The sequence below is a fragment of the Mustela nigripes genome, chromosome 11 (assembly GCF_022355385.1).
Source record: "Mustela nigripes isolate SB6536 chromosome 11, MUSNIG.SB6536, whole genome shotgun sequence".
Classification (NCBI taxonomy): Eukaryota; Metazoa; Chordata; class Mammalia; order Carnivora; family Mustelidae; genus Mustela; species Mustela nigripes.
This window is the reverse complement of record NC_081567.1, coordinates 7,070,038-7,096,720: the sequence shown is the minus strand read 5'-3', so window position 1 is coordinate 7,096,720 and position 26,683 is coordinate 7,070,038. Positions and strand designations below refer to the sequence as shown.

General features: G+C 42.4%; 1 protein-coding gene across 2 annotated transcripts; it reads left to right on the top strand.

Annotated features, from left to right (window-relative positions):
• Positions 1-1,232: 1,232 nt before the first annotated feature.
• On the top strand, positions 1,233-26,468 carry ZCWPW1 (zinc finger CW-type and PWWP domain containing 1). 2 transcript variants are annotated; one of them, XM_059414534.1, is made up of 13 exons: positions 1,233-1,397; positions 1,811-1,889; positions 2,932-3,046; positions 3,347-3,498; positions 3,707-3,829; positions 10,852-10,968; positions 11,724-11,844; positions 12,463-12,538; positions 13,159-13,263; positions 14,208-14,291; positions 14,916-14,982; positions 15,414-15,517; positions 26,307-26,468. In XM_059414534.1, exons 1-13 carry the CDS (start codon positions 1,233-1,235, stop codon positions 26,397-26,399), a joined length of 1,401 nt encoding a protein of 466 aa, XP_059270517.1. In that variant the 3' UTR covers positions 26,400-26,468. The 2 variants fall into 2 exon arrangements, with proteins under 2 accessions (XP_059270517.1, XP_059270518.1); XM_059414535.1 differs by lacking the exon at positions 14,208-14,291.
• The last annotated feature ends 215 nt before the right edge of the window (positions 26,469-26,683 follow it).

Genomic DNA, 26,683 nt, shown 5'->3' with positions numbered 1-26,683 from the left:
GTCTGAGATCATGACCTGAGCCTAAAGCAGAAGCTTAACCCACTGAGCCACCCAGGCACCCCTGAATTTTTTTTTTTTTTTTTAATGCATCACTACCATTATCATTTCCACTGTTGACTAGTGCCTGCCTTATGTTGGACATGACTCTAGGCACTTAAAACACTAGGGATCGTTTTTTATCTTTAAAACAGTAACTCTCATTATCCTCTGGCATGTGATTGGCACTGAAAAGGCAGAAGTATAGTCAAGAGGGCAGAAAATGTAGTTCAGGAGTCCCAGGCACAGAGCCTGAGCCCAAGAAGACAGAGAGAAGAACGTTGAAAATCATGTTTAATTGGAATTCTAGCAGTTGCTTTCCTTTTTCTAACAGAGGCACAAACAAAGCGTAGCTTCTGAGCTGAATAATGACATCGTTGCAAAGCAAAGAAGGTGAGTCCAGAGTAGAGGAGGTTCACATTTTGTACGTTTCTCTCAGTTTTCCCTTTTTCCTCTGTCTTTGGTCATCTCGAGGCCCTTCCCACCAAAGGGATGCTCAGTCCATATATAGTTTGCATGCACTTTAACTTTTCTAGAAACTTTGAGTGAAATATATGTGACTTAGAAGCAGTCCAGCTCAGGAAATGTAGGAGCTCATAGGGAAACAAAAGACATTTTAATATCTAGAACACAAATTTGAATGTGGTAAATGCCACCAGAGAGGCACGAAGTGTTGTGGAAACTCAGAAGATAAAGATATTACTTATACCTGGGAGGGTCAGTGTAATTTTCGCTGTAGTTTGTTTTCTTTTTCTCCCAATCTTTCTAATCTCCCATAAAATTCTGTTTTAAGTTAAAATGAGCAAATTTTTAAAAATTCCTTTTGAATAACTCATCTTCTTGCATGTGGATATTTGTCGCCTTTGAACTACTCAGTAGTTTCTAAACTTGGCATCAGAATAATCTAGACGGTCTTGTAAAAACAACAGATTCTGATGCCTCATTCCCAACTATTTCATCTGAATCTCGGGGTGGGGGCGGTGGTGGGGTGCGGTGGGAGAGGAGAGGCCTGGTAATCTGATTATGTTAAAAGCTCTCCTGATAATTAGGACAAGCCCAGTCAATGGGCAGTGCAAACATTTTCTGTGTTAGACTCTATATTTCAAAAATCCCATTGGATAATCAAATTTCTTTCAGCATGTGGGAAGGGGCCAAAGAAAACCTTTGCCCCACCTGCGCCCAAATTGCATAGCCTGATGTGCTATAGCCCTAAACCACCCAAAGAGGACACTGTGGGGATCAGTTCCCCAAAGGCCAGGTTAGAGAAGAAGGAAGAGAAAGCAACCACAGAAAATGGTCCAAGCAGTGGCCAGGAGAATAAAGGAAAACCTCAAGACAAGCAAGTAGAGAAGAAAGAAAAGGTATCAGTCTCATTGATGGGCTCTAGTGGGACAGTTTCGCCTAGATATCCAGACAATCTTTTATGTAGGGGAACTTGCAGTTTCTTATTCCTTTCTTGGGGCTTCTATTTTCTTCTCAAAGAGGTAGAATAAAAAATCTTGATGAAAGCCTTTAGCTTGAAATAATGGTAGGGGTTGAGATGGGTTGGAGGTAAGAGTAGAAGTGGTCAGAGACTTTACAAACTTTTCCTTTTCTCTGACTCCTTTATTCTCAGGAAATCTGGGGTAGAGTTTATAGAATCCTTAGGGACATTGACTTCATGCTTGCAACCTTGCAAACTTACTGCCTCATATAAAGGAGTCTTCCCTGACTTGTCAGAGAGGAAGCCTGGGGAAAGATGAGTGGGTTTCCTCCTTTGCCCTTGTCTCTGCAGGAAAGATCAAGTCTCACCAGTGCAGAATTTGAGGAGATTGTCCAGATTGTGCTACGGAAGTCCCTCCAGGAGTGCTTGGGTATGGCTTATAGTAAGAGAAGAATTTCAGTTAGACAGACTGTTATCTGAGGGGTAGAGTAAGTTGACAGCTTTTCTCCTTCCCTCCAGTTTCCTAAGTAAGGAAATACTAGATGGGTGTTGAAATATTTTTAAATAGTTCATCTTCTATCAACAGGACTATAGCTAAACCACCTTAGACAGGAGGTGTAGGCTCTTAGAAAAGTGAGCTACCTTGACTTGAATATAAATACAGTCTCAGATTAAAAAAAAAAAAGTAACTTAAATTCCTTTTTACATGTTTACAATCTACTTAGAAAAGATAATTTGTATTTCTCAGATTGGAAGAATTTAGTTTCCATCTACTCTTGTATATTTCTGTTTCCAATACTGTTTTAACATATGCTCAGGGATTTGACTTTTGGAATAAAGAACTCTGTAGTAGGCCCTGAGCACTTCACCATATGACCTGAGGAGAAGGGGAAGGGGAATAGTCTGACATTTTTAGCTATTCTTAGATGTACTTCTTCTTCTTCTTCTTTTTTTTTTTTTTAAGATTTTATTTATTTATTTGACACAAAGAGAGATCATAAGTAGGCAGAGAGGCAGGCGGGGGTGTGGGGTGTGTGGGGTGTGGGGTGGAACAGGCTCCCTGCTGAGCGGAAAGCCTGATGCAGGGCTCTATCCCAGGAGCCTGAGATCATGACCCGAGCTGAAGGCAGAGGCTGAACCCACTGAGCCAACCAGATGCCCCAGATGTACTTCTATTCTTAGACAAAGTTTCAGTAACAAATTATATAAAACACAATATGTAAAATTTCTGGTCTGTACACAAAATAAAATTGACATTACCTGGCTATCCCTGGAAAGGCTTGCTGAAAGATACAGATTTGTAGTTTTTTCCCGAGAATTTAAAGGCTTAAAGTTCGTGATATGACAAAACCCCAGAGGTGGAGTCTTCCAGATATCAGTGGAAGACATTTTAGTGGAAGGCTGCTGTTTGGAAATAACAGAGTCAGTATTTTCTTAATTGCTTCTCTGCTTATAGAATTTTGTTTTGGGAGAGATGGGATCTAGCCTTGATTTTACAGAGACTTCCTGTGCCCAGCCCATAAGATGCACCCAGTTAGACAAGGAACCAGGAATTGCTTCTTCTACTGAAAATGATAATGCTGATGGGTAAGTTTATCCCAGCGAGGCAAGTTGCTCACAGGGTGCACTTAGCATTGGTACATGGTTATCTGGTTGTCTAGTCATTCTTGTATCTCTATGGATTTCTCTCAGCTCAGAGGAGATACCTGTTTGAATTGGGAAAAATAGGCAAGTAGATGGGTAACATGACCTCAGGAGGCCTTAGAGAGCCTGGGATTCTTCTATCATCCTCACTTTTACCCTTGGGTTCTTTTCAAAAGGAGGGTATGACAAATTCCTCCTTTTTTGCCTTTTCATTAAAGAAAAAAATATTATTTTCAGAGAGAGGGTAATGGTACCTCATATTCTAGAGATTTCAGCCACTAAGGAAGCTGGAGTAAGCTCTGTGATAAAGATGTCTAAGCCAGGCCAGCCAGATCCTGTCCCCTCTGAGAAGAAATTCAACAGAACTTCCCTAAGCAAAGGAAAGAAGGGAGCCCGTAAGTATAGTCAGATGTACTTTGACATCTGGCTCAAGAACCTCTGGCATGGAATCAGGGAATGGGATGGTGGGCAGGCAGAGAATCTTCAGCCCAGGACTTGAAACTATCAGGCTATGATTCCTTTTCCATTATTTCACCGGCCCTTACTATCTACAGAGATTGTCCTCATCTCCCTCCCCTACAATGTTTTGTTTTGTCTTCCCAGAAGATGACAAAATGGAAAAGGCCCAAAATACACACGAGCAGAGACAGAAGGACCAACTGAAAAAACCAGTTCAAGATGATTCTCAGACCAGGAACCAACAAAAGGGAGAAGGCAGTGGTTTTGGTGAGCTCAGCATGATTTGGAAAACATACCTGGGCTTGAAAATCGAAGATAGAGATGGAGAGAGGCAAGGATTAGTTTGCTGCAGGAACTTCTGCAAAGACTGTAATTTAACTCTCACAGCTACTTGTCAGGGATATCCACTGTGGAAGAGAAAGATTTCATTAATTCAGTTATTCAGCCATATAATCCGTAGTTGTTGGGTGCTTACTGTATACCAGGAATTTGAGGAGGTGCTGAATGAACTCAGAAGAAATTGTTCTACGCCTGTCGGAAGGCAAACAAGAAAGCTGCAAGTCGGGAGTAGATCTGGAAAAGTTTCCATGAAAAGATACTGTTTGAGCCATATGTCAGAATTATAATTTAGTCAGGTGAACTGAGGTGGGGTTGGGAGTCAGAGTGATATTTATTGGCAGAGTTATGGAGGAGAGCTAATTGTTGTAGCTTTTGGGTGTGTGTGGGGGGGTAGGAAGTTGTAGGGGGAGATAAGGCTAGAGGCATGTAAGGGCCAGATCATAAAGGGTTTTACATATCAGGCTAAGGAATCTGAATTTTATTTTAAAAGTAAAGAGGAACCACTGGCATTAAATAGGGAAAACTTGGTAAGATTTAGTATTTTAGAAAGCTCACCCTGCCACACAACTAGACCCGTAGAAATAGTGATCCAAGGGAGGAAGATAGACAGTAGCAGTGAAGAGGAAGAGACAAAGTTGGGATTTTTAGGAGGAAAGATCAGTAGGATATGGTTACCAATGAGATCTGGGAGGTGAGGAAGAGTGAAGTCTTCAGGATGATCCTGTTTTCTGACCTGAAAGAACCATCATTTGAAATGGAGGCTATAGAAGAAAGAACACATTTCAGATGGTGAATTCAGCTTTGGACAAGTTAGGGGGGTCTGTGATGAGCTTTAGCATCTGAGAAAGAGGTCTGGGCCAGGAATACAGGTTTGGGAATCTGGATGAATTCTAAGATGAAGACACGGAGTGCAAAGAGAAAAGTGACGGGGAGAAACCCCATAATTTTTAGGTGGAACATAACGTTTGGGCTTGAGCAGAGAATGAGCTGCATGGGGAGAAAACGAAGAACTAAGAGAAAACTTTTGGAGGTAGAAGGAAGTCTAGGAGAGTATGACATCACAGAAGCCAGGGGAGGAGAGAATTTCAAGAAAGAAGGAGTGTTTATCCTTGTCCAGTGCTGCTACAGACACATCAAAGAGGATAAAGATTTGAAAATGCTCAGTGATATTATAATTAGGACATTACTAGGGTCTTGACTAGACCACCCATATGGGTTGGTGAGGGTGAATTGCCAGTTTAGTTAGTTGAAGAATAAGTACTTTTTCAATTAGTTGAGATGTGAAAACCAGAATAAAGAAAATGGTAAATAGAGGGGAGTGGATAGAGTTGAGAGGTTTTTCTTTTTCTTTTTCTTTTATTTTTAACTTTCTTTTAAAAGAAAGAGACTTGACCTGTGTGTCCTTAGCGTATGTATATGCCAAAGGAAAATTGTTTATGAAGAAGGAGAGGTTGGGGTGACTGGATGGCTCAGTGGATTAAGCATCCAACTCTTGATTTTAGCTCAGGTCTCGATCTCAGGGTTGTGAGTTGAAGCCCTGTGTTGGGCTCCACTCTGGGCATGGAGCCTACTTTAAAAAAAAAAAAAAAAGAAAGAAAGAAAGAAAGAAAAAGGAGAAATTGAAGGGAATGAGAAGAGAGCCAAAGGCCTTACTCTTAGGACACTTTAGCCTTTGAGATTAGAAGGAAGGAAGATAAAGCATGGATATAGATTTATTTATTCTTTTAACCATTAGGTTTTTTTTTTTTTTTAAAGAATTTATTTATTTATTTGTCAGAGAGAGAGAGAGAGCAAGAGCGAGCACAGGCAGAGTGGCAGGCAGAGTCAGAGGGAGAAGCAGGCTCCCTGCAGAGCAAGGAGCCCGATGTGGGACTTGATCCCAGGACGCTGGGATCATGACCTGAGCCGAAGGCAGCTGCTTAACCAACTGAGCCACCCAGGCGTCCCTTAACCATAGTTATTAATGCCTTATGTTCTATTCCAGGCAGCGTGCTAGGTATTAGAAATACAGTGGTGAACAAATTAGATAATCCTTTCTTTCATAGAACTCATGGTTTTAGTGTATTAGGTAATAAAGAACTATAAGTTATAACCATGGTAATTTGGGGAAATTTTATTTTATTACTATTATTTTTTTAAAAATTTATTTATTTATTTATTTGACAGAGAGATAGAGAGCACAAGTAGGCAGAGCAGCAGGCAGAGGGAGAGGGAGAAGCAGGCTCTCCACTGAGCAGGGAGCCTGATGTGGAGCTCGATCCCATGACCCTGGGATCACGACCTGAGCTGAAGGCAGCCACTTAACTGACTGAGCCACCCAGGCGCCCCTATTAATTGATTTTTAAAAGATTTTATTTATTTGACAGACAGAGAAAGACAGAGAGAGAGGGAACACAAGCAGGAGGAGTGGGAGAGGGAGAAGCAGACTTCCTGCTGAGCAGGGAGCCCGATGCGGGGCTCTATCTCAGGACCCTGGGATCATGACCTGAGCCGAAGACAGATAACAACTGAACCACTCAGGAACCCCAATTTTGGGAAATTTTAGAATGAGAAATAAAAGAGATCAAATGATATGTTAGTATGTTTAAATTTTTGAAAATAAATATAGTTAACAATTGGAGAAAACAGGCTTGCATCAAAAACGGACTTGTACATACTTGAAAGAAAACTCTGAAAAAGAAAAAAAAAGAAAAAGAAAACTGTAGACATCACACAGGATAGTCCAAAGCAATAAACTTCTCTTGTTATAATGACATGGTAACATAAGGAGCTGGAGGTGTAAGTCTCCTGTGGGCAGTTGGGTGGTCTGGGTGGTGGTGGTCCATCTCCCTCACCTCTTGGTATCAGGGAAGGATTGGATTTTCCCTGGGAAATGGAAAATCCACTCCTTTTAGGCAGTTGAGTTGAATTGTGATTGTCATGATTGTATAAGCCTCTGGCTATAAACGACTGGTCTTCCTGTTTCTGCCAGTTTCTGCCAGTTGCCAGGGACAGGCGAGTCCTCCTGAAGTAGGAAAGAGAAAGGGCAGTATCTAATAAATACAGTTCGTTTGTGTGAAGTGAGGGAAACGGATAGAGTGTCATCGCAGGAAATAAGGGAGACCTAATCGAGACTGGGCCCGTCAGGGAATGCAGCTGTAGGTAGATGGCCGTTGAGCTTAAATCTGAAGGAGGAGCAGGGGTAGGAGAAAGAGTTTAGGGAGAGTACAGTTTGGTATAATCCAGGCATTAAAAGGATCGTGATTGGAGTTCAGAGAGCAAGGGGAAGCAAGGCAGGAAAGTGGATCTGGATGAATGTACAAAGTGAAGATTTTATCCTCCATGCAGTGGGAAGCCACAGGCAAGTCCTCCCCAGGGGAGTGATGTCATCAAATTAATGTTTTAAAAGACTCCCTTTGGTGATTCATTGGAGAATGAAGTATGTAGGGACAAGAGTAGACGAGTGAGTCCTAGGATTAGTACTTCGGTCGCTTGGATGAGGATGATGAAAGTGGAAACAAAAGTGGATGGTTTTACGATATGTTTTAGAGGTGAACTTGTCAGAACTTGGTAATGAATTGGATATTGTGTGAGAGAGAGGCTTGGTTTCTGGCTTGAGCAGTTACATGAGAGAAGGTGGGGAAAAGTGGAGGAAGAACACATTTATGGGATAAGATCAAGCATTTGGGTTTGGGCCTGTTAGGTTTGAGATCTTTGTGAGACGTCCAAATGGTGATGTCGAAGAGCGAGGTGGCTGTGGGAATCTGGAGCTCAGAACAAAAGTCGGAAGTATTATACATCTGTGTATGGTCGGGTGTGGAGATGGGTCTCAAACCTGTAGGAATGCGTGAGCTTGTCTTAGGAGAAAGTGTAGCATAGGAGTGAAGGCCCATGACTGGGCTTTGGAACCCCAACATTTGGAGACTGAGTGGAGAAGGAGGAGGAAGCTGCCAGAAAGAGGGGGTGAGGGAGAAATGGAAGGAGGGAGAATCATAGAACCCAAGGAAACGGGTGTCCACTGAAATGCTCTTAGGGTATCTGTGAATCTGCATTATAGAGCTGTGTCGTGAGCCTCAGCCTTCTGGAGCACATCATCCTCTTATCTAAGTTGTTTGAAAGGAAACTTGAAAGAACTATGTGTTGCTGTCATTGGAAATTTTATCCCAAGCCACATAAACACCTAATTCTATATCATTAGGATGACTTTTCCCCAATTCATTTGCTCATGAGTATTCATTATTTTCACACCAACCATTTATTTTATTGATCTGTGTTTATTTTTATGGTCCCTGGCCTCTTCTCCCCTTCTTTTTTGTAGTCTTGCTTGGTCTCCTCTGTAAACATAAAAAAAACTATTATTGGCAGCTCTTTTTGTTTTGTTTTGGTTTGTTCTGGCTTTTTGGGATGGTATTGTTCTGTTTTTATGTATACAAAGTTTCCAGATTGTATATTATCATATCAAGGACACATGATGCCCAGTACATAGTGACCAGAAGAAAACCCTGGTAAGAAGCCAGTACAGGGTGCCTAGGTGGCTCAGTGGAATAGGCTGCTGCCTTCAGCTCAGGTCATGATCTCAGGGTCCTGGGATCAAGTCCCACATCGGGCTCTCTGCTCAGCAGGGAGCCTGCTTCCCTCTCTCTCTCTCTCTGCCTGCCTCTCTGCCTACTTGTGATCTCTCTCTCTGTCAAATAAATAAATAAAATCTTAAAAAAAAAGAAGCCAGTACAGAAGGTTCTAGCATACCTGGGCCCGCTGGGCCAGTGCAGAGTCCTGACACCATGTCTATCAGCCCAGAGGCAGGGCTGGCTTGGTGGGTACCTTCACAGGAGGTCTATGCCTGAGCCAGGTCTGCAGGGCCTCTCTGTGAATTGCCCAGCAGTATTCACCTCTAACTCCAAATCATAGTCTTTCTCTCTCGGTCCTTGTTCAACTCTCTCTGGTTGCTGAGGCAGAAGATAAAGATCTGTTTGGGCTGGGTGTTCTCACCATCATGGGTTGGGGGTGGTGGCAGCCATGGGCTGCCCAGGAGTTCAGCATGGAAGAAGGGAGGCCCCAGGTGACCTGGCTGCCTGTCACTCACTGCCTGTCACTCACCAGCAGCAGTGGAGGCATGGGTCTCAGAGGCCCACGGTGGCTGCTGTGGTGCCACACACACATGCGTGTTCCAGGCTCTACAGCTGTCTTTTCAGACTAATGTATCATTCCCAACCAGTACTTTTTTCTTCAAAATAAAATAATTCAGAATGTGATACATAGTATGAGCTACTTTGAAAGGACCCAAAGGTAAGTCAGCTGCTTCTCTGAGGGCTGATGGAAGGCATCCCTTATGCTTAGGCATGGAAGGTAAAACTTGACAGAGGGCAAGCGAACTTACTGGAGAGACTTATTGGTTGATATTATTAATTGTGATGGTATGGTGTAGACCCATGTGCCTGGTAATGTGACATTTCCCTAGCAATGCTCAGATGAATGAATGTAGGTACAGGAAAGGTAGAATGTGTTCACTCAGGGTTGCGTTTGGCCAGCTGGGTAGGAAGAAGAACAAGGGAGTTGAACCTCAGGAGTCAGTCCTGAGTAAGTATGGTGAAGAAAGGAGGTCACGACTAGACTGGGTAGAAATTAGGGGCCAGTGGACTGGTGATCTAGATAAAATGAAAGTTCCTTAGCAGCCTTTGAGCAAGTGAGGCGGAAGGATGGGGCATTTTTATCAGGGAGGGATGCTTGGATAAGTGGTTCTGGGGTTTGTGAGGTCACCACGGATGACTGAGTGGGGCGTGCAGGAGGGGAGTGCATCATGGAAGTGAAGTGCATCGCTGAGGTGGCCTGGAGGAAAAGGTCAAGGAACTCAGAGAATGGGGTGCTTCTTTGAGGTACCCCTGTGAGAACAGTAGTCATCTGGAATGAGGGCAGGAGGTGGAGAGGAGGAGAAGGCTAAACCAGATGCCAGCATCTTTTCAAGGGGGATGAGAGGGCAGTATAATCCCATGACATGGATCTCAAGGAAGGAAGGGTTTTTTTTATTTTTTATTTTTTATAGGAAGGAGGATCGTAATGGTCTGGAAGTGGTGATGAGTAAGGATGATGCTGACCCCACTTTCTGGCCTGGGGTGTGAGAGAGGGAACAGACCCCACGTTGAGGGCTGTGGGTGGGTGGGGTTGGGTAGGGGCATTGTCATTAGTGCGTCACCAGGATTTGAAAAGGAGATGGATGTTCAGAGAAGAAGTTGAAGATATGTGGACTTTTTGTTGCTCTTGTCTAGAATTCCACAGAACATAGTGGAGGAATTTAGGACGGAGAGAGGAGAGCCTTTGAGGGGCATTGAGTCAATTTAGTAGATGTTGGGATAAAGAAAGCTGGGGATAAGGGTTTGGAAGTTAACGGAGGAAAGGAATGCTTGGCCTCTGAGCAAGGCCTGAAGTGAATAGTTGGTTGAGTTGGTAGGCTTATCTCTGTGTTTTGGAAGGGGTTAAACTCATGGCTTTTGGTCCCAAAGACTACAGCTTGGTGATTTGGTGACGGATAAATCAGCTGGGATTCAGATTGGAACTCTGGATGTTGTACACAAAAGAGATGCTGGTTAGCCCTTCAAAAGAACTTTTTAGTAGTGACAGGCCAGCAGAGAATGAGGCACTAGCCAGAAAGATGTTGGCCAGACTTTTTAAGAACTGTCAATACAGAAAACGCTCCTTTTCTCCTTAGGGGAAGGAGAGATTAATAGTTTGGCACAGGAGAAAGATAGATGTGTGAGACCAGGGGCCCGAATTTCACTCTGCCACCAATTTAGACTGATCTTCGGCAAGTCGATTATCTTCTCTGAGCTTAGTTTTCCCACTTACAAATATAGGACTAGACTAGTTGATTCCTAAGGCCACGTGATTTTGAAGATACATTGATTTTAGTTGGACTGAAGAAGGAAGGGCATATCTTTGTTTCATTTCAGTTGTTTTTTTTTTTTCCCTCCTCGCAGGTCAATGTCTTGTCTGGGTCCAGTGTTCTTCCCCAAACTGTGAGAAGTGGAGGCGGCTTTGTGGGAACGTTGACCCCTCAGTGCTTCCAGATAATTGGTCCTGTGACCAGAATACAGGTAGAAAGGACTGGAGATTTTTTTCTTCTTTTTAGTTTTTAATGGTTCTTCCCCTTTCTCTGTATGTATCCCTTAGATTAAAGATGTCATAGATGTAGTTATAATTCTAGGGGTCTCTGTAGTGTTTGGGAGAGAGGAAGCGATCATCCTGTCATATCAAGATGAATATGGCCTAATGGGCTAGAAGCAGACACCCTGTAGAGTTATGTTGTGGGAATGGACTGGGATCTAAATGTAGATTCCGAGTGAATTCCCCATTCTTCAGTACTAGTCTGACCCGGTTGGTCTTGATTAGATTGTTGGTATTGGGTGGGTGGATAAGAAGGAATATGGGGCATATGGGGGGAAAGCAAGTGAGAGTGAATGTTTGAAACCACTAGAATGTTTGAAACCACTTGGAAGAGATTATGATGATCTAGCCCAGCCCAATTAGTCTTACAGATGAGATTACAGAGTCTCAGAGAAATGACCGTCATGATGTTATGTAGATGGAAGCAGGGTGAGGTAATAGGGGATATAGGCAGAAGTTTGGGATCTCTGTAAAGTACAAGGAGGCAGCACTCCTCCTCTAGCTCTAGTTGCCTTTCCTCCAGGGGTCTTTGTTCTTCCTCCATGCCCGTCTCCCACCAGGCCCGTCTCCCAGATGCCCTTTTGATCCCCACCTGCTGCACATTCCTGTCCTCTCTCCTGCCCATCCAGATTTTTCCCCGATGGGGTTCTTTTTCCTTCCCTTCATTCCTTCTCTCTTTTGTCAGATTCGAGGTATAATCGCTGTGACATCCCGGAGGAGTCCTGGACAGGGCGTGAGAGCGATGTCGCCTATGCCTCCTACATCCCAGGATCCATCATCTGGGCCAAGCAATATGGTTACCCCTGGTAGGGCACAATGGCATAGTCAGAGAACCCTTCATGAACTTGGAAGTGGTAGATTCAAGCAGAGAGGGAAGGAAATGGAGAGCACTTTTAACGCAGACGAGACCTGCCTTAAAAAGAACATGGGATGAAGGGAGAGAGAAAGTACCAAGCCCTGGTGGGTTTGAAAGAATGCATTTTCTAGAGGTTTCACAGTGGAGGTGGTATCTCCCTAGAAAAAAAGGCTACCAATTCTACTCTGAGTAGGTAGAAAAAGGAAGGTGGCTTTAAGTCGTTGTTTAAACATTGAGATATGACAGGTATATAAAGTAGAGAGAATGACGAAGTGTAGGAGAGTTTCTTCTTTAGAGATGTCCCTAATCAGAAGATTTTTTTCCTCAGGGTTGATGGAAGGCCTATTCTTACTAGGAAGACTGAGCTTCTTTGTACGTGATAGAGGTCACTTTAGTCATTTGGTAGACTATTCAGGGAGATCCACAAGGGGGTGATGTCCATCTTTGAGAGTCCTTTTTTTTTTTTTCAAAATCTATTTCCCCTTTCTATACATATGTATTGTTGAGTTTGTGCTGTGTTCTTCTAAACCCTTCCTCTTATATTCCTAAACCTGAGTGTCTTCTCCAGGTGGCCAGGCATGGTAGAATCTGATCCTGACCTGGGGGAATATTTTCTTTTTGCTTCTCATCTTGATTCCCTGCCGGTGAGTTTTCCTGGCTCAGGCCAGAGTAATGAGCAAATCCGTCCTATCAGGTGTACAGAGTTAGACATAGCCAGCAGACATCAGCAGAAATAGACACTTACCTAGAGTGACAAAAACAGAAATAACTACCCACATGTAGAAATAAACTTGTATCTAATTAAATATTTAACCATTAGGGTGCCTGCTGGGCTCAGTTGTTAAGCGTCTGCCTTATGGCTCAGGTCATGATCCCAGGGTCCTGGGATCGAGCCCTGCATCAGGCTCGCTGCTCAGCGGGGAGCCTGCTTCTCCGTCACCTACTCCCCCTGCTTGTGTTCCCTCTCTCGCTGTGTCTCTCTCTGTCAAATAAATAAAAATCTTTATAAAAAAAATAAATATTTAACCATCACTAGGACATTTGTGGTTCTGATAAATGTGCTTTGGTTAGGGTTTCTGAGGTCAGGCTGGAAGCAGCAGACTGAGGTGGACTAGTTGGGTCAGGTTCATGGCATCAGAGGAGGACCAGCACCTCCTTCCTTTTATGAATCCTCAGTTCTTCCACCACCTTTTCTGGCTAGAGGCCCAAAGCAAGGAGAAGGACTAGAGGCCATAAGAAAACCAATTTTTTTTTTAAATTTTAGTCTAAATACCACGTGACATTTTTTGGAGAAACAGTCTCTCGTGCCTGGATCCCAGTCAACATGCTGAAGAACTTCCAGGAGCTGTCCCTGGAGCTAGCCAGAATGGTAAGCAACCCTTGGTAGTAATACAGGGAATCTGAAAACTGGATCTGTCCTTTATTTAACCTTTATTTAACCTGATTTTCTCCAGCTATGTTGGGAGAAAGTCCCACGTCTGATCAAGTGTGCAAGGGTGAAGTTATTCACGAGGGACTCTATTTTCTACTATTGTTGCAACAGGATAAAGATTTTTCTTAGTCTCCTTCCTTGCCTGCAGGCAGGGAGTCTTCCTGAAGAGGGCAGTTTTCTACAGTTTAGTCCAGTCAGGTGTGGCGGAAATGAGAGCACATACCAACTCAGGATTTCTCAGTCTTGGTACCATAATTCTTTGTTGTGGAGGCCTGTCTTATATATTTGAGCATGTTTAACAGCATCCCTGGGCTCTTCTGACATCTAGCCAAGGGATACTCCTGCCCCTGGCCTCAGTTGTGACCACCATAAAAAATTGTTTCTAGACATCACCAAATATCTTCTGGGAGGCAAAAATCTCCCCTGGTTGAGAACCAATGAATGAACTAAATAATGTTTCCTGCCTATAAGCTCTTTGGTTTCAACCAGCCTTTAAAATGAGCATAGGTCCGGCCCCTCTGGGGGCCTTAAAAAATCAGGCAGTATTAAACCAAGTATCTGGATTTGAAGAAGTTTGTGAGAAGCTTAACAGTGGAATCACTTGAGCTCCTTTAATCTTGCCTCTCCAAATGTACATGGGATTTACTGTGGAGAGGACACCAAAATATTGGTTGACTGTATTGCTAGCAATTGATAACAGGTTTGTTATGGGGAAATAAAGGGAGATTATGTCTCTAAGCGCAAAATATTAAGAATAGGAGTATCGTATCAATACCAGGAAATGGAAATAAACATGTTTAAAGATCCTGTCTGGTGAGTGGAAGTATGTTGGAGTCACTTCTTTAATATTCATCACTGACTTTAATCTTCTTCTGTTTCAGAAAAAGTGCAGGAACAAGGACTGCAACCAGAAACTGGGAGCAGCCCTGACGATGGCTCAAGAGGCAGAACAGATCAGTATTCAGGTGGGAGAACGTTCAGACCACACACCTGCTCCACTTTGGGACTTGGGACACAAAGCAAACCATATACCCTGTACTACAGAAAAGTGGCTTGTCTTTCCCCATCATCCAGTCTTAGTCTTAGAATTAGTCTTTGCTTCCCAGGTCAGATTCCCTTGACTCCTTAAATCACTTATTCTTTCCCCTACCCTTGGACAAATAGGATCCTCTCTCATCCCACAGAGAGACATTTTGTAGTAGGAGGCATCCTAGCTCCCTATTTAACTTTAGATCTCAGATGAATGTGTCTTAACTTCTCTTTTATGCAGGGTCAGTGTTTATCCTCAAATTCTGCCTTTGGGGGTGTGGTGGAGAATGACAGACTGCATTCTTTAAAAAAGTGGAAAAAAGAGATTATAATAATATAGCATATAATTATATAACATAATATAAAAATAATGTAAAGATAATATTATAATATATTATATAGTCGATCTTCACAGAAATTGAGATAAACAGAACACAAACTTCAGATAAAAATGGTATAGAATATGAATATAAAGTCCATAACTAAAGTCTTAAAGGCAGAGGGCAAAAATCATTCCCGGGGAGTTAGTGGTTGAAGCTTTTATTTCTTGGTTCCCTTAGGAACGGGTTAATTTGTTTGGTTTCCGGAGCCGATATAATGGATCTGACAGAAGTGGGGAAGGAAAAGGTAGGATCAGTAGGAGGATGAGGACTAGAGAGGGAGGTGAGGAGAGGCCATAGAGAGGGAGGTCCTTCATGAGGGCAGCAACTGAACCTTTATTTTGTATCCAATGTCATCCACCTAGTTCTGGATTCTCTAATAGGAGGCTGTTCATGAATGCCATTGACCGAGTGTCCAGGGTGGGGTGGATGGAGAGAGGGATGGGGGAAGAGGAATGGAGGGAAAAAGGGAGTGAGGAGGGAGGGTGCATGTTGAAGAGTGATGGGACTTTGGAAAAGGTGGAGCTGTGATACTCTAGGGCCATGTTTTATGGAAAAAAGACCACTGGGATGTGAAAGGCAGAGTTAGAAGACTGCTTCTCCGGGATTAGCACTTTTAACTCATCATCTAATTTATTGGATCTGTTCTTTAGCTTTTCCTTCCTATTCCTGTTCTAGACTTAAGGCTCTCTGGGGCTAACAGCCCAGATTCCTGCCTGGGGAAAGAAGAGGAAGATTCAGAGTTGGAGGCGGAGGAGTTGGAGGAGGAGGAAGAGAAAAAAGTAAGATTGATCAAGATTTGATCTTGAGGATGGGCTTTTAGGAGATTCCTGTAGGACATCTGGTTGGCACGGGTTTCTATTTAGTAGAGAACCATCCTGTGCCTACCTTAGGGTGGCACTCACTAGCTGGTCTTATCTCTCAGGGGTCTTCAGGGAAGGCGACTCTCTTCTTTCCTCAGTTACTCTCTCTAATATCTCACATTTCCAGGAACTTATTTCTTGATGATCATCTCAGATCTTAATGTAGTGGTTTGCTTCTTCTTGGAGCCATTTCAGAGAATAGCAGTTTGCCTCTCTTCACTGTCTGTCTTCCCTTGTGTGGACCCTTAATCTTAATCTTAAGTGGCTTAATATTCATTCACTTGCCTCCTTATGCTTTTTTTTAAAACATATGAAATATAGATTAAAAAAATTTTTTTAAAAAGATTTCTTTATTTGAGAGAAAGAGAGACTGTGTGTGTGTGGGACAGAGGGGCAGAGGGAGAGGGAGAGAGAATCCCAAGCAGACCCCCTGCTGAGTGACCCCCTGCTGAGTGACCCCCTGCCCAATGCAGGGCTTGATCTCATGACCCTGAAATCGTGACCTGAGCCAAAACCAAGAGTTGGATGCTTTAACCCACTGAGCCACCCAGGCGCCCGAGCCTGAAATACAGATTTTTAAAAAGTACTTAAAAAACCTTTTTAAAAGGGTGGTTTTAGGTTCCCAGCAAAATTGAGAGAAAAGTACAGGGAGTTCCTATGCCTCCTGCCTGCACCCATGCATAGCCTTTCCCATTATCAACACTCCCCGCAGAGTGGTGTGTCTGTTTGTTGATGAACCTACACTGGCACATTGTAATCACCCGAAGTCCATTGTTTACATTAGAGTTCAGTCTTGGAGTTGTTATATTCTGTGGATTTGGACAAATATAGACAATATGTGTACATCACTGTAGCATCATACAGAATATTTTCACAGCCCTAAAAATCCTGTGTGCTCTACCTATTCACCCCTCTCCCTGCCACCCCTGACAACACCTGATCTTTTTATTGTTTCAGTAGTTTTGTCCTCTCAAGAACGTCATACGGTTGGAATCATGCATGTATATCCTTTTCAGACTGGTTTCTGAGAAATATACATTTAAGTTTCCTTTGTGACTTTTCATGGTTGGATAGCTTGTATCTTTTTTTTTCCTCTGAATTTTTCCATTTTCTGGATGTGCCATATTTATTTATCCATTCACTTACTGAAAGACATCTTCGTTACTTCCAAATTTGGACAATTATGAATAAAGCTGCTATGAACAGCTGCATACAGGTTTTTGTGAGAACATAAGCTTTCAGCTCCTTTGGGTAAATACCAAGGAGCTTGATTGCTTGGATTGTATGGTAAGAGGATGCTTAGTTTTGTAAGAGAACAGACTGTCTTCCAAAGTGACTATACCATTTTGCGTTCCTATCAGCACTGAATGAGATTTTTTTTTTTTTTTTTTTTTTTTTTTTTACTGAGAGAGAGATCAGACGTAGGCAGAGAGGCAGGCAGAGTAGGGGGGGGGGACGCAGGCTCCCTGCTGAGCAGAGAGCCCGATGTGGGGCTCGATACCAGGACCCTGAGATCATGACCTGAGTGGAAGGCAGAGGCTCAACCTACTGAGCCACCCAGGCGTCCCTGAATGAGATTTTTTTGTTGTTTTACACCCTTGCTAGTATTTGGTGTTATCAATGTTCCAGATGTTAGCCATTCTAATAGGTATGCAGTGGTATTTCATTGTTGTTTTAATTAATTTATTTATTTTTAAAGATTTTATTTATTTATTTGACAGAGAGAAAGATCACAAGTAGGCAGAGAGGCAGACAGAGAGAGAGAGGAGGAAACAGGCTCCTTACCTAGCAAACAGCCTGATGTGGGGCTCGATCCCAGGACCCTGGGATCATGACCTGAGCTGGAGGCAGAGGCTTTAACCCACTGAGCCACCCAGGTGCCCCTCATTGTTGTTTTAATTTGCATTTCCCTGATGACATATGATCTGGAGCATCTTTTCATAATCCCATTGGCCATATCTATATCTTCTTTGGTGACGTGCCCACTAAAGTGTTTGGTCCATTTATTTAATTGGGTAATTTTCTTTATTGTTGAGTTTTATGAGTTGTTTGTGTTTAGATAACAGTCCTCAATCAAATGTGTCTTTCACCAATATTTTCTCCCAGTTGGTGGCTGGTTTCCTCATTCTCTTCCCATTGTCTTTTGCAGAACGGACGTTTTTAATTTTAATGAGGTTAGTCTGTTAATTGTTTCTTTCTTGGATCATGCCTTTGGTGTTGTATATAAAAGGTCATTGCCATACCCAAGGTTATCTACCTTTTCTTCTATGTTATTTTCCAGGAGTTTTATAGTTTTACATTTTTTACATTAGATCTATAATACATTTTGAGTAAATTTTTGTGAAGGGTATAAGGCCTATGTCTAGGTTCATTTTTTTGCATGCGGGTGTCGGTTTTTCAATCATATTTGTTGAAAAGACTGTCATTGCCTTTGCTCTCTTGTCAAAGATCAGCTGACTGTTTTTATGTGGGTCTATTTTGGGGCACTCTATTCTGTCTCATTGACCCCCATTTTTTTTTTTTTTTTTTTTGCCAATTCTACATTGTCTTGATTACTGTTGCTTTATAATAAGTCTTAAAGTTGGCTAGGGTCAGTCCTCCGGCTTTGTCCTTCTTCAATATTGTGTTGGCTATTCTGGGTCTTTTGCCTTTCCATATAATTGTAGAATCAGTTTGTTGATACCTACAAAATAACTTGCTAGGATTTTGTTTGGAATTGCATTGACTCTATCAGGCTGGGAGACATTAACTGTTGATAATAATGAACTTTTCCTATCCACAAACATGGAATATCTGTTTAATTCTTCGATTTTATTAATGAGAATTTTTGTAATTTTACTCATATAGATCTTGCACATATTTTGTTAAAATTATACCTAAGTATTTAAATTTTTTGGTGCTACTACACGTGGGATTGTGTGGTTTTTTTTTTTTTAATTTTTATTTATTTGCTTGACAGAGATCACAAGTAGGCAGAGAGGTAGGCAGAGAGAGAGAGAGAGAGGAGGAAACAGATTCCCTGGCTAGCAGAGAGCCCGATTCGGGGCTTGATTCCAGGACCCTGGGATCATGACCTGAGCCGAAGGCAGAGGCTTTAACCCACTGAGCCACCCAGGCACCCCGTGGTATTGTGTTTTTAATGTCAAATTCCACTTGTTCATTGCTGGTATATAAGAAAGTGACAGACTTTTATATATGAACATGCAGCCTACTATTAATGTTTGTTAGTTCTGGAGTTTTTGATGATTCTCTTGGATTTTTCTATTTGGTGATTATGTTATCTACAAACAAAGACAGTTTTACAGTTGATCCTTGAATATGTTTGAACTATGTGGTTCCACTTATAGGTGGATTTTCCCCCCATAAATATAGTGCAGTATTGTAAATACATTTTCTCTTCCTTATGATTTGAATATTTTCTTTTCTCCACCTTTATTGTAAGAATATGGCATATAATACATATAATGTACAAAATACATGTGAATCATCTGTGTTATTGGTAAGGCTTCCAGTCAAGAATAGGCTATTAATAGTTAAGTTTTGGGGGAGTCAAAAGTTATATACAAATTTTCCACTGTGTGAGGGGTCAGTATCCCTAACCCCTGCATTGTTTAAGGGTCAACCGTATTTCTTCCCAATATCTGTATCTTTTATTTCTTTTTGTCTAACTACATTACTTAGAACTTCCAATATGGTGTTGAAAAGGATTGAGGAGAGGGAACGTCCTTCCTTTGTTCCTGATCTTAGGGGGAAGTCTTCTTGTTTCTCAGCATTAAGTATGATATTAGTTTTTTTTTTTTTAAGATTTTATTTATTTATTTGACAGAGAGAGAGAGAGAGAGATCACAAGTAGGCAGAGAGGCAGGCAGAGAGAAAGGGAGGAACAGGCTCCCCACTGAGCAGAGAGCCCTATACAGGGCTTGATCCCAGGACCCTGAGATCATGACCTGAGCTGAAGGCAGAGGCTAAACCCACTAAGCCACCGAGGCACCCCCAATTTTAGTTTTTTTGTAGATGTTCTTTGTCAAGTTGAGGAAGTTACCCTCTCCTCCTTGTTTACTGAGAGTTTCGACCATGAATGGGTATTGGATTTTGTCAAACACTTTTTCTGTATCTATTGTTATAATCATGTGATTTTTCTTTATTAGCCCACTAATGTGATGGATTACATTCATTGATTTCCAAATGTCAGAGAAGTCTTGCATGCATTGAATAAATCCCATTTGATCACGGTATATACTTCTGTTTGTACATTGTTGGATTTAATTTAGTAATATTTTGTTGAGGATTTTTGTATCTCTTTTCATGAGATACATTTTTCTGTGGTTTTCTTGTAATGTCTTTGTCTGGTTTTGTAATGGTGGCCTCATAGAATTAGGAAATATTGTCTGCTTCTTTTCTCTGAAAGAGGTTATGGAGTATAGGCACAATTTCTTCCCTAAATGTTTGGTGGAATTCACCAGTGAACCCATAAGTCTGGTACTTTCTGTCTTGGAAGGTTGACTACTAGTTACTGATTCAATTTTGTTAATAGATATGGACCTATTCAGATTGTCCGTTTCTTCTTGTGTGAATTTAGACAGATTATATCTTTTAAGGAATTGGTCCATTTCCTCTTGGTTATCAAATTTGTTTGCATAGAATTATTTGTAGTATTCCTTTATTATACTTTTAATGTTCATGGACTCTAGTATATTTTCCAATATTACTAATTTGTTTCCTCTCTCTCTTTTTCTTAGTTTGACTAGAGGCTTATCAGTTTTATTGATCTTTTTAAAGAATCAGCTTTTTTGTTTCATTGATTTTCTCTACGAATTTCCTGTTCTCATAACCTCATCAATTTCTGCTCCAATTCTTATTATTTCTTTTCTTCAGCTCACTTTGTATTTAACTTACTCTTCTTTTTCTAGTTTCCAAAGACTGAAACTTAGACTGCTGATTTTAGGTCTTTCTTCTTTTATTTTTTAAAAAGGTATTATTTATTTATTTATTTATTTGACAGAGATCACAAGTAGGCAGAGAGGCAGGCGGAAAGAGAGGGAGAGGGAAGCAGGCTCCCTGCTGAGCCGAGAGCCTGATGCTGGACTCTATCCCAGGACCCTGAGATCATGATCTGAGTCGAAGGCAGCGGCTCAACCCACTGAGCAACCCTGGCACCCCTAGGTCTTTCTTCTTTTCTAATGTATGTGTTCAGTGCTAAATTTTCCTCTAAGTACTGCTTTTGTTGTGTCCTACAAATTTTAATAAATTGTTTTCTTTTTCATTTAGTTTATATTTTACATTTCTTTTAGTTCAGTATCTTGTGATTTCTTCTTTGACCCATGTGTTACTTAGAAGTGTGTTTTTTAATCTTTATTATTTGGGGACTTTTTAGTTATCTTTATGTTACTAATTTCTTGTTTAACTCTGTTGTGGTTTGGGAGCAGACACTATGATTTCTATTCTTTTAAGTATGTTAAATTTTGTTTAAGTTTTGTTTTATGGCTCAGAATGCGATCAGTCTTGGTGAATGCTCCATGTGAGCTTGAGAAGAATATGTATTCTGCTGTTGTTGAATATAACAAAGTAATTTGTAGATGTTACTTATATCCAGTTGATTGGTACTGTTGTTGAATTCAACTATGTCCTTCCTGATATTCTGTGTCCATTTTTGTTTTTCATTCTTTTCCAGCCAAGTGTTTGGGTCTTTAAAAAAGATTTTATTTTTTAACTAATCTCTACACACAGTGTGGGTCTTGAACTTACAATCCCCAAGATCAGGAGTCTCATGCTCTACCAGCTGAGCCAGGCAGGCACCCCTCAAATGGTTTTTTTGTCTTGTTTTGTTTTTAGAGAGAGAGAGAGAGAGAGAGAGAGAGAGAGAGAGTGTGTGTGTGTGCAAGTGGTGGGGAAGGGCAGAGGGAGAGGGAGAGAGAGAATCTTAAGCAGGGTACATGCTCAGGGTGGCCTCCGACTTGGGGCTTGATCTCATGACCTTGAGATCATGACCTGAGCCAAAACATAAGAGTTGGATGCTTAACCGACTGGGCCACGCAGGTGCCCCTCCCCACCCCACAAGTGGCTTCAACTGAGCATTTCATAGGATTCCATTTTCTCCCCTTCCTTAGCATATCAGGTAAGGTATTCTTTTTCTTTGGCTTCTTCCAAGGCTTTTTCTTTTTCTTTTTTTTTTTCCTTTTTTTAAAAGTTATTAAATTCCAGGTAGTTAACATACAGTGTAATATTAGTTTCAGATGTACTATCTAGTGATTCAGCACTTCATACATCATCAGTGCTCATCACAAGTATACTCCTTAATCCGCAGGGCTTTTTCCTTATCTTTGATCTTCTATAGTTTGAAAATAACACACCTGCATGGGGCTGTTTGGCATTTATCCTCTGGGTGTTCCCCAAGATTCCCGAATCTGTAGTTTGGTGTCTGACATTAATTTGAGAAACTTCTCAGTCATTATTGCCTTTCTTGGGTTTCTTTCTTTTTTCCTTCTCCTTCTGGTATCCCCATTGTGCATACATTACACGTTTTACAGCTGTCCCACAATTCTTGGATATGATGTTCTTTTTTTTCTTTTCAGTCTTTTTTTTTTTTTTTCCCTTTGCTTTTCAGCTTTGAAGGTTTCTGTTGAGATAACCTCAAGCTCAGGGATTCAGTCCACTAGTAAGCCCACCAAAGGCGTTTTCTTCATTTCTCTTACAGTGTTTTTGATCTCTAGCACTTCCTTTCTATTCTTTCTTAGGATTTTTATCTTTCTGCTTACATTGCCCATCTGTTCTTGCATGCTACTTTATCCATTAGAGCCCTTTACATTTTAATCATCTGTCGCTTTTGGCCCGCAAGAACGACACAGAGACACGCGTGGAGGCAAACTTCTTTAATGGCTTCTTTTTATCTTCTTCCCCCTCTGATGCAGCACAGCACGCAGCTCCTGTCGCCCCGCTCGGGTGCCACCGCCGCCGCTGGCCGCGCGCCGCCCCTCGGCGCCTGCCGCCATGGTCCGGGCTGCGGCCCCCTCCCGCCGGCCAGCGCGGCGCGGTGCGGCCTGGCTCCCGGTGGGCCCGCCCCTCTACAAGTACATTCAAGCATATATACACCGGCAGCTTAGCCCGCCTAGCCAATCACCGCAGTGCTCATGCACCTCCCACGTGAGTGGACCTAAATGAACAGCCAATCATATTCAGTCCCTTACAGCTCTTATAGTAGGCCTCCTGTACTGGCTCCCTACAATCATCTTTGATTTCATTCCAATCTGATAATTCCATGCCATGTCCTGTTTTGATATTTGTTCTGTCCAAATTGTGGGTTTTTTAAAAAGATTTTATTTATTTATTTGACAGAGAGAGAGATCACAAGTAGGCAGAGAGGCAGGCAGAGAATGAGGGAGAAGCAGGCTTCCCGCTGAGCAGAGAGCTGGATGCGGGGCTCAATCCCAGGACCCTGAGATTACGACCTGAGCCGAAGGCAGATGCTTTAACCCACTGAGCCCCACAGGCAGGCCCTCCACCCTTTTTTTTTTTTTATTTTTGGTGCATCTTGTAGTTTTTTATTGATTGCCAGACACAATATACCAGGTAAAAGAAATGATTAAATATGCCTTTATTTATTTATTTTTAGATTTCTTTCTTTATTTTGGCGGGGGGAGGAGGAGAAGATCACCAGTGGGGGAAGGGGCAGGGGGAGAGAGAATCTTAAGCAGACTCTCTGCTGAATGTGAAGTTTAAGTCAGGCTTGATCCCACAACCCTGAGATCATGACCCAAGCTGAAATCAAGGGTCAGACGCCCAACAAACTGAGCTACCCAGGTATCCCTAAATATGCCTTTAGTAGTGTGATGGTAAGGTCAGGGGAGGGGATGTGTTCTGTGGTCCTACTACTATGTCTCGTGTCTTTTTTCTTTTTAAAAACATTTTACTTATTTAAGTAATCTCTACATTCAGTGTGGGGCTTGAACTCATAACCCTGAGATCAAGAGTTGTATCCACTTCTAACTGAACCAGCCAGGCAAGCCTAGATCTCATGTCTTTAAATGAACCCATGCTCTGGACTGTGAACTTCGTGGTGTTTCTTAGTGTTTTCCCCCCATTAGGTGGGACAGGATGGCTAGAGTGGCAGGGGTTAAATATTTCTCTTCCCCCTGGACAGTCAGTCTCTGATAATATCTTGGTAGATTAGGCTGTGGTTAACTAGTTTTTCCTGAGAAAAGGCCTTTTTCAGAAGAATAGAGTGCTCGCCTATATTTCGAAATGTTGCCTTTGCTCTTCCTTCTGCCAGAAGCATGACGGGACTTTTCTCTGGTATTTTCTGTGACAGCATGGTCAGACTCCTGGAGGTCAAACCCACAAAGGTCTGGAAGCCACTGTAAGACTGGGCAACTCTGGTGTTTTTAACTCCCATACTTGTCTGCATGGAACAATTTATTTAGTACTGTTGAGGTTTTTCTGCCCTGGAACTGGCTCTTGTGAGAAGTGCTGGTTCTTCTGCTTCTGAATCTGTGCCCTGGTAAAATATGACTTCCTGCATTTGCTTCTTGTCTCTTCAGGACAGCGGTTTGGTGGCCCTGTGTCCTTCCCTCTTTTTTTTTTTTTTTTTTTAAGATTTTATTTCTTTATTTGACAGAGAGAGCACAAGCAAGCAGAGAGAGGGGGGGAAGCAGGCTCCCTGCTGAGCAAAGAGCCTGATGCGGGGCTCGAGCCCAGGACCCTGAACCAAAGACAGAGGCTTAACCCAGGCACTCCGTTCTCTCTTTGATCAAAATAAAAAGAGTTGTTGATTTTTCAATCTGTTCAGTTTTTTTACTTGTTGTTAGAGTGATGACTTCTAAACCTCTTACAGGTAGAACTGGAAACTGGAAGTCCTGAAAGAGGGTTTTCTTTTTAATTATTTTTTTGTTGAGGCAAAATTAGCCTATAACACTGTATAGGTTTCAGGGGTACAACATTATTATTTGAAATCCATATGTACTATGAAGTGATTAACACTTAAAGAGCGTAGTCATTGATTTGATTTTTAATAGTTTTTTTATCATATTTGTGGCCTAACTTTATTTCTTTCTCTATAAAGCTTTGTACTGACCGATACCAAACAGAATGGAAAGGAGAACAGTTTTGTCTTTGTTGTCATTGATTTAAACAGGATCAAGCTACAGGACTCAATTTGACTCCCCTAACCACTCATCATTTCCATAGCATCTCACTCTATTAAAAACACTAATTGTATGACTTCATTTATCTTTTCTTATTTTTCTCTCCCATTCTTAGGACCCAACTTTGCCCAGTCCCAAGCCAGCCAAAATTCAGACCAAAAAACCAAAGGCAAGAGGTAAGCAAGCCAGCTGGGAACAGACACATGGTACCATTGAGGCAGAGCAGAAGCAGACAGTGGGAGGGGCCTGCAGGTCACTGGATCTTACTGGTTGTCTCAGCTCTAAAATCTGCAAAAATGGTCAAGATTCCTATTAGTGTCATCAGGGAAGCTGTAGCCTCCTTGCTTCTCTGTTCTGATTATAAAGTCTTAGGTTAAAGGTGGAATGAATGTCTTAAATTCTTAGCCAGGCAGGATGACTTCCTGGAGGAAGGAGGCTATGAGGAAAAACACAAGGTGAAGAAGGTCCAAGACCAAAAAAGAAGGGGGGCAGTTGGAGAGAGTGAGTGAGAGACAGAGAAAGAGAGAGAGAGAGAGAAATATTTGGGGAAAAGGAGGGAACCAAGAGAACGCCCTTGATTGAGAATGAGCAGAGGACGCAGGCAGAGACGGAGGGGAGTCTATGGACCCTTGCTGAGCTGTCATTTGGAGGGAAATAAGCGAATATCCTTCATGGTTGGCGTGGGGTGACGCAGGCCTAGCAAATGGACGAGATGGGACCCTGCAAAAGAAGACGATGAAGAGATCTCTGGGAAATGAATCTGCAGCTCCTCCTGTATCCATAATAGGAAGGAAAGAAGGGCATGGGAAGTCAGAGCCTGACCAGCCAGGTAAGGCTCAGAGCCTGGGCAGAGCTACGGGGGATGAGGTGCAAATCTGTGTCTCCCCTTCCTGGATCATTCTTAACCCTTTAACTGGAACTTTTAACTTCCTGGATCATAGTTTCTCACTACTTTTAAAAAGAACAAAAATTAGGGGCGCCCGGGTGACTCCGAAGTTAAGCATCTGCCTTCAGCTCAGGTCATGATCTGCAGGTCCTGGGTGGGGGTGGTGGTGGTGGTGATCTTCAGCTCAGCCGGGTGTCTGCTTCTCCCTCTCCCTGCTTGTGCTCTGTCTGTCTGTCTGTCTCTCTCTCAAAGGAATAAAATCTTAAAAAAAAAATTAGGCATCTCAGATTGGAGAGTGTAGCACACCCTGTAGAAACATAATGGTTATTGATGGATTTGATCTAAGGACAGGACAATGGTGAGGAGGGGGGACCTGACATTTGTTGAGTATTGCTGTGAGCTGGCTAGGTAGATACTCCTTGCTGGGTCCCTTTAATTCTTTCAATATCTCTATGGCTGGACAGTTGCCATTTTAGAGATAAGGGTTTAAAATTTGCTCAAGACTCATGACTAGCATATGTCTGGACCCATGGCTTGAATCCAGGTCCTTCTAACACCAAAACCCATTTTCTTTCTATTGATAACTTTACCAGAAACCTTTATGGAAATAGGAATTTAGGAGTTTGACTTGTAAAATCTCACAATGGCCTAATAGGACTCTCAGTTTCATCACTTTTTCATCCAGGCCTTAAGAAAAAATTTAAAGCTCCTCAAAGCAAAGCCTCAGGAACCAGCTTGTCTGAGGACCAAGAAGCTAGAATGGTACCAAAGGACCTGACTCCACCAGCTCATCGTGGGGCCTGTCCCGTGGTGGGGAAGGAAGGCCGGAAGTGTCCTCAGGAGGCTGGAAGTGTCACCCCTGATGATGACGCCTCCAGTGACCTGGACCTGGAGCAGTTCCTGGAAGATGTTGGGACAGAGCCAGAGCAGCTGGAGGAGCCGTGGTGTGGAGATGCCCCCGGGGACTTCACCTTGGCCTTCTTCGAGGAATAGCTGTGTGCACCTGGCTCCCTGCTGCTCTCTCGCCCCTTCCGTGCCGGCAGCAGGGGGCGCCCCTCAGAG